The 8,266-nt window shown below is 37.9% G+C and overlaps 1 protein-coding gene across 1 annotated transcript; it reads left to right on the plus strand.

Annotated features, from left to right (window-relative positions):
• The first annotated feature begins 310 nt into the window (after nt 1-310).
• LOC123311252 lies at nt 311-2,066 on the plus strand. Its single transcript, XM_044895102.1, has 4 exons — nt 311-459; nt 823-1,100; nt 1,162-1,197; nt 1,594-2,066. Exons 1-4 carry the CDS (start codon nt 378-380, stop codon nt 1,927-1,929), a joined length of 732 nt encoding a protein of 243 aa, XP_044751037.1. The 5' UTR covers nt 311-377; the 3' UTR covers nt 1,930-2,066.
• The last annotated feature ends 6,200 nt before the right edge of the window (nt 2,067-8,266 follow it).

The raw sequence follows: 8,266 nt of genomic DNA on the forward strand, positions 1-8,266 counted from the left end.
TGTTTTTTACGGTACTAAGCACTTAATTTGGATACCTACGTATTTTATACCATATTTAAATATGAAAATTATGCCGGTGCACTCCAAGGATGAAAACAGCAGGGTTTAATCGTGAAATTTCAAGATATATAATCGATAACCTAACTGGAATCGAACCTATTGTTCTTTATCCATTAGAGAATTGAATAGAGCCCAAGCGATTAGAAATGTTAATAAGTTTTTAATCGTTGAAAAATGTGTAATCAAGCATAATCTGCACTAGTCATGCAGGCAAATTGAATACCACGTGGGATTTACGGTAAATTGATGAAGAAGCGCGGTATATATAGCTTGGAGTGCGGGTTCAATGTCTAGTTCAATATAGGGCTCTTGCAGACATGAATAAAGTGGTCAGGTTCGGAGTTGTGGCAGTCGTCCTTTGCGCTGCAACGGCTTACGATTACAGCAATTCGGATTTCAGTGAGTATTTGTTCGATTGCAGTATAATTTCTATTGCTGAAAGTCAATAAAAAATTTCGTTTCAATATACCATCGAAATCATTGTTGGATAAGCTTCAATTTCGAGCATATAATATGTGGAATTCTATTGGATTATACCGGCTTTTCCATTTTATCATTTCAATGCTTTTCCTCATAAAAACACATTGGGAAAAGAGAATGATTATCATATTGTTGTAACAAATTTCATCTAGTTATATATCTTCTTATAAATGAACTACAGAAGTAGTTTTATCCGGATAAACTAGTCCTAACCATCCATTTCATTTTAAGGTAGTAATATTGATTTTACCCTCATTCCACAGAGTTCTTATTTGATTTCAGATGAATATTTAGCCGACGAATTGGATTACTACAGCCAGTTCGATGTACCCATACCAAAACTCCGTTTTAAAAGGGACGAGGAAGCCGTTCTCCCCGACAAGTGCAAATACAGAAGAAAAAGACTCTGCTGCGCGGAAACTTCTATGGAAGAGCTACACGAGAAGGAGAAGGAAATAAAGCGGGAATGTTTCAAACAGGTTCTCGGCAAGGACAAAGAACAGAGAGGTATGGATCCTTTCCGATGCGAGAACATCGAGAAGCACAAAAGGGATATGGTTGTGAGTAGCTTTAATGAAAATCGACAGAGGCTCCATTATTAATTCCCAATTTTTTTCGCAGTGTGTCATGCAGTGCGTTGGACAAAAGAACGACGTTGTGAGTATCCCAGTCAAGGTTTTCGTTGAATGCCATGATAATTGTAAATAGGTCGCTTCCTGTATTTACTTCATTATTTCTATTCCTCAAGAAGTAACTGATGTGACTAATTATTTCGGTGTTCAAAACAACAATCAGCATTTGTTTTAATTGATACCGTTTTCAATTCATCATATCCGGAAGTTTACTCGACTATCTGAGTCATTTTGTTACGAATTTAAGGCGTTTTCCATATTTTTATTCAACTTGCTCAAATTTCAAAAACTATTCCTGATACCTCTGATAATTAGCTCGTCGCAAGCATTATACTTTCTCCTCAAGGCATACTACGATTATCAGAAGATTTTGAAAGTGATTCATTTACTAGTGCTGCCTCTACTAACCCTTCTGTTACAGCTGGACACCAACGGGGATGTGAAGGAAGCAGCGTTCGGTGATTTCGTGAAGCAAAGCTTCACCAAGGACCCCTGGTTCGCAGAGTTCCAAGACGCAGTAATAGAAACCTGCATCGACGAGGCTAAAAATGCGACTGAAAGCAGGGATCCAGAGGATGAAACCAGCTGTAATCCATCCGGCATAAAACTAGCGCACTGCCTATTCGTACAGACGCAACTCCATTGTCCTGAGAGCGAAATTAAGGATGCGAAATCCTGCACCAAACTGAAGGAGAGGATAAAGGCTAAGCTGGCTGATGGCGTTCCCCCACCACCGCCGTTTTTACACGAGGAATAATCCCTGATCTGCTGATTTTTCGGAGAGACGTCGAAAGCAAGATTTGGACAGGATATTTTGGAATATCATTAAGTTACGTTAATTTATTTACACTGTAGTTGCTTTTATTTGCAACAGGAAAATGATAAACTTTAAATATAATTTTAAAAAAGAAAAATCACCATTCTTAAAACGTCGAAAGCATTGTCTATGTGATTTATCAGTTGGAGCATTATCACCACAAATTTTTACAAGCATTCAATGCATTTCATCTGCACTTACAATTGAAGCAGGAGAAAGAAACCTTAGTTAACACATAATCTTACATATTCAACACAATGAAGAAAAGGTTTTGTATGAAATTCAAAGTGTCTATGGTATAACCTAAATTAGCTACCACTAAGGGACTTCAATAACAGTCAACGATAATTTTAAATCACGAGGAATTGTAATATTTATTGTATTTTATGACACAGGTTGTTCTTTCTTCAAAAATCACATCCTAAAACATATTATTTCTTTGAAATCCACAATACTGTTACATAACGGTGGTGAATATGGCTGGAAGCGAGCAAAAGGGTTGCTCTTCGTTATCATTTCCTTCTTAATTTTCACAGTCAGCGGAAAGAAATATCTTCTGCACTCCTCTCTCTCCACTTTCATCGCTCGAGATTCTCCGAATATTTCAAAAAGTAATAACAAGTTATATCCGGTCTGGAAGAACTTCCCAACTGTCATGTCCGGTCTTTGAGCGATTGTTCTTAGAGAAATATTCCAGTTAGATGCTTCTTGATGTAAAGCTCGCAGTGCATAATACATTCGTGAGTTTTCATCACAATGGTGGCTGCTGCGTGTTCTAATTTATGTTCGCAAAGTTTCTCCCAGTGCCTCTAAATTATACGACTACGTTTTCTAAATATCAAAATAAATATTACGATTCAACGGAAATGGTAACAAGAAAGTACGACATCAAACGGGAAGCATGTTTTCATCTTCGTTCTTGTTTTCGTTATTCGAGGAAGGGAGTTTGTCTTAATGTGTGAATACCAAAGCGGAATATTAATTAAGTGCATGGATGAATTAGAAACTCAAATATGCGAAAAGAGGTATACTTTCGATGAGGCAGTTTATGAAATTTTGTGACAAATTGTCTTGAAAAATCCATGAATAAAGAGAAATTTATATCTTGCATTATACTAAGTGAGTACACATTTTTGAGGAATTGAGCTGTTGTGAAAAGTATTTGAGTTTTTAGCCAGTGAAACTAGGTGCAACTGACTTCTTGAATTAGAAGCTCAATTTATAATTTGTTGCAACAGCAGCCTCTGATGTGGATGAACCATGAACGAGATCATATTGATTTGTAAAGAAACCAAAAGAACAGATACCACTCTCAGATTAAGTATCTCTGATCTATCCTTTTGTAAGTAGATCATCACCCATCTCTAAGCCAGCCCTGACCATGGCGAAACAGGTCTGTACTCACGATATCGATTATTCTCCAGTGAAATCTCCAGTGACAAGAGTTTTTAGTATTTATTGTCTAGGAACAAAACGGTACAAAACAAAATTCTTATGATTTCAAAACTGGTCCATCGCTTCTCGATCTCGATGAGCAGACCGTACAGACTCTTGTCTAAATCTGGGTGGAATCCAGTAAGGGCTGATTCAATCAGAGTCGCTAGTTTCGACTAGCGGTAAAATCATCGTTACACGTATACCGTCAAAGCCTAATCCACTAACGAGATTGAAGCATAAAGGACGAGCGGATGTAGTCTGGCCTTTGTTTGCCAGTCTCGGCAATTTAAATTCAAGGGGTTGTTCGACCAAAACTACAGAGATCAAAGCAAGAGGTAACTTTAATTTTTCATGATAATTTTTGAGGATGTTCCGCTTGTCTAACTTCGACGGACAAGTCATTTGCATAGTTTCGTTTGATGTAAATTGAGCATCAATGCGTTATAATTTCGGAAAATAAGATAGCTTAGCTTGCATACATACGAGCTGTTTGTGCTCTGATCGGGGAAATACTGCATTAACTGTATCTTGCTCGGAATATAACAGATGCGTGATTATGAGTCGAAATAAAGGGAATAATTCAGGCACTAGAAGCCTGTTTGGTGTAGACGTAGACCATAGATCAAGTTATGAGGTACTTAAACCATTACTTCAACTCACCGAGCAAAGATGATGGGATTCAGACTAGCACAAAAGGAAAATGCAAAACAACAAAATGGTTTCCTAACCTTCTCTTTATTGAGTCGTACATCACTTTTAGCATTAGATTTACAATTTTTACTGACAGGCATATACTCTTTTATGTTTATGAAATTTATGAAATAATTTTGGCTAGTCGTATCACTGGTTTCTGTCGATGGTTTGTCTAAGAAGCGCTCACATAGATGAAAATCGCATTGATTCATAGACAACCCAAAAAACCTTGTTTTGGGAGCTTAGTAGTCGTTTGGTCAGGATTCTAAGAGATGCTAAAGCTCAGGCAAACTGCTCGGAAATTCCAAGATTCAACTACCTTCCGATACACCGTTGGAATTTTCATTAAATGTCAACTCGGCATCGATAATCGATCTGCACCCAATCAAAATTTCCCACACTTGTAAACAAACTCAATATTGCCGCTAATTCATATACAGAGAAGTAGTGTCAAAGCAATTACGACCCATAAACGAGAATGGAAATTGATTCGGAAATGATAAGGGAGGGAAGAGCATCCATTAGTTTCCTATCTGCTCGGCTGCTCTTATAATCGCTTATGTATCCACAAACCGGAGTCCCTTCCATTCCAATGAGAATTAATCAAAATTGAAATCTCGTCAAATATTCCAGTTATCAGGAAACAATTTCACGAAGTTTCCTACTGAGATCGACTCCGCAACGTTTGCTGGCAGTTTCCTGACTGTTGATTAATTAATAGTTCGAATTTGGGGTATATCTTCCTTTTGCAATCCGAGGCAATATGGTGGAATAAAAAGACCGGATACTACAAAGTTCCTGGAGTGGCATCCCGGAACACTAAGACCGCTCAAAATCTCAAGTATTCCATATAATTACCAATTACATTGGCCGCTTTGAGTCTCCAGCAAATCGTAAAAGAAGGTTGACTCGAATAAACAGAAAACACCCAGAGATTTTCAAAAAAAATCATGTTGAACATGAAGTAATACTCTAAAATGAGGGGAATTGAATAAGCAAAATAAGATGTGAATTGAAATGGCAAAATTAAATGGGAAAAATTGAAAAAAAAAATATATATAATAAAAGTATATTTTACCTTGGGCAAAAAGTCAATTCGAAATCCTTTTTTTCTACAAAGGAAGCTTGGAAAATTTAAAAAAAAGTGGAGTATCTCGCAGCGCAACTGCTGATACCCCCGACTAACGTCATTATATCCTTAGAACAAACGGAAACAAATCACTTCTGACACATCCTAACGACAAACATTGGAAATCCATCGCGTTCGAGTGATTTGTTTCCAACACATTATTTTCTCGGGAAATGAACAACACGCTGTCGTTCGGATGAATTATAGCCGCCGTTATTCGTACAGATGGAATAAAATCCATAAAAAATGGAAATACGCCATCCCTAATCCTGCCAATGTGCAATACGCTAACCTGAAAACTGGCTACGAAGTGTTGAATGATTCTTGGAGTATTTCGGTGGTTATTTTTATTGGATAAGAGCTGCGTGGGTGCATTCCTGCAGGATATGAGAGAAATGAAAATGTTATTCTTAGAGATGAAAGATGTGGAGGTGTATTTAAAGTTTCCCGATGATTTTTCTGGGGGATACGTTTATCGAAAGTTACCTGCGAAAAATCATTAAAAATATGGGGTCAGTTAAAAAGATTCGTCAAGACCGAACGGTTGCACGGAAGCCAATGAATTTTTCAGATTTATCACTTGAAGAGTTGCTCTTTCAGAATATGTATCACATTTCCATCTACGGTTATTGCTATTGAGAGATAATCGACTGGAAAGGTGAGTATCGAAAAATTTCCAAAAAGATGGAATCGATTGAATGATCGTCAAGACCGAACGGCTGCATCGAGCTCCATGAAATTTTCAGATTTATTACTAGAAGAGTTGCTCTTTCAGAATATGTATCACATTTAGATCTACGGTTATTGCTATTGAGAGATAATCGACTGGAAAGGTGAGTATCGAAAATTTCCAAAAAGATGGAATCAATTGAATGATCGTCAAGACCGAACGGCTGCATCGAGCTCCATGAAATTTTCAGATTTATTACTAGAAGAGTTGCTCTTTCAGAATATGTATCACATTTCTATCTACGTTCATTTTTATTGAGAGATAATCGACTGGAAAGTGAGTATCGAAAAATTTCCAAAAAGATGGAATCAATTGAATGATCGTCAAGCCCGAACGGCTGCATCGAGCTCCATGAAATTTTCAGATTGATTACTAGAAGAGTTGTTCTTTTGGAATATGCTTCACATTTTGATCTACGACGATCTACGGCAATCTAATTTCTACGATCTGAAAAAGAGCATCCGGCGGGTCATCAAAGACACCGTTTCAGATCCAAATTCCGCTCTCATATCTGACGATGAAACGACTGATTGAACGCTTTGTCCCTTTTAATGAGCGAAGGCATATTTTCCCCGACTTATCGGAAATTCCGGGCGTGTAGGTTAACCCCGGAATGTTTGTGTTTGACGGTACGGTTTAACGAAGCGTCCGATCACGTATCTCCGCCGAACTTACTCCGCTATTTTTCGCTCGGATGATCTTCAAATTCGGGATTTTTCGTGATATGATTGAGCGCTACTTAGCCGGGACCAAACTTTGCCCGATCGACTTTCGTGCCGCGCTGAGGGTGATTAGGAGGCGCAGAACATCCCCTGGTTTTCACACTTCGTTCACGCCGGAACTCTGCCACGTTTCACCCGAAACACCGAAGGAGTTTTCGCTCCTCCTTTTTCTACTAGATATCCAACAATATCTACCAGCAAAACAAGTTGACCAGCGAATTATTTCCTAATTCAGAAAAAGTAAGAAGATAGAGAATAGGATTGGAGAAAATGGCTAGAACAGAAGGCAACATAAAAGAAGAAATAAAATAAATAGAAGGAAAGGCAGAGAGAAGAGAAAGAAAGAGAAAAGTGGAGAAGTAAAGGGAAGAAACGAGAAGATGAAAGGAGAAAAGGAAATATAAAGTGAAATGGTAGCTAGATAAGTATAAAAAAAAATTAGGAAGTACTGATGTGGTGGAGCTTGATTGTTACTATGGATGAGACTTGGGTACATTTCGTCGATTCAGAAACAAAGCAACAATCGATGGAATGGCGACACTCTGGTTCTCCAAGACTCAAGAAGTTTTGTGTCCAAAAATCTGCTGGAAAAGTTCTTGCTTCTATTTTTTGGGATAGCCATGGAATAATCATGATTGATTTTTTGGATAAGGGTAGAACAATAACCGGAGATTACTATTCGATATTACTGACCATTCTACGGGGAAAAATTAAAGAGAGAAGACGCGGAAAGCTATCCAAAGATGTTTTGTTTTTGCAGGACAACGCCCCTGCGCACAAATCTCATGTTGCCATGAAAAAAATTCATGATTTATGAACATCCTCCTTATTTACCAGATTTGGCTCCGTCCGACTATCATCTCTTTCCTCAACTGAAAAAAAGTTTAAAAGGTCGTAAATTTTCTTCCAACGAGGAGGTTATAAAAGCTGTGGAGGTCTGGTTTGCAGAGCAAGAAGAAACATTTTATTTAAAGGTCTTGAGACGTTGCAGATTCGCTGTAATAAATGTATCCAATTAAGGGGGGAATATGTTGAGTATTCCACAAGACAAGCATTATATTCTGACTTTTCTAGCTTCCATACAAAAGTGGAACTTTTTCTGAATATTGGAATAGTATTTAGCCTGTGCTAAAGAACGTCTCGAAGACACTAACTTCCGGTTGGCTTACTATCTGCAATTAGAAAAGTCCTGAACTCTGAACTACTAAAATATCAGGAAAGGTACAACCTAATATACGGTCCAACAATTGATTACTAACTTTCCATCGATTTATTTCAGGAGTATTGGCATAGATTGTGGAGAACTTCTGAAAAAAACATAGAAAACTACTTGCAATGTTAACAGAACATCTTCGACTGGCCACATTTCTGAAATTCATTAACGTCCACTATTATTATTTCTTTTCGGGTACAGTTCTGGCGTAGGACCGTTCGACGATGTGTCCTGTCACTTCATCAATCAAAGAGGGCCCTAATGAAGAGCCCTTAATATGCCAGGTCGGCCCTCTGATTACCCCTAATCAGTATAAACACCCGCATCGCCCAGTGCGCATAAATCTGTTCGAA

The sequence above is a fragment of the Coccinella septempunctata genome, chromosome 4 (assembly GCF_907165205.1).
Source record: "Coccinella septempunctata chromosome 4, icCocSept1.1, whole genome shotgun sequence".
Lineage (NCBI taxonomy): Eukaryota > Metazoa > Arthropoda > Insecta > Coleoptera > Coccinellidae > Coccinella > Coccinella septempunctata.

Coding starts and splice junctions, on each gene's coding strand:
- LOC123311252 (XM_044895102.1), top strand. CDS start 378: ATGAATAAAGTGGTCAGGTTCGGAGTTGTGGCAGTCGTCCTTTGCGCT. Junction 460..822: donor TTACAGCAATTCGGATTTCA/GTGAGTATTTGT, acceptor ATTTGATTTCAG/ATGAATATTTAGCCGACGAA. Junction 1,101..1,161: donor AGCACAAAAGGGATATGGTT/GTGAGTAGCTTT, acceptor TTTTTTTCGCAG/TGTGTCATGCAGTGCGTTGG.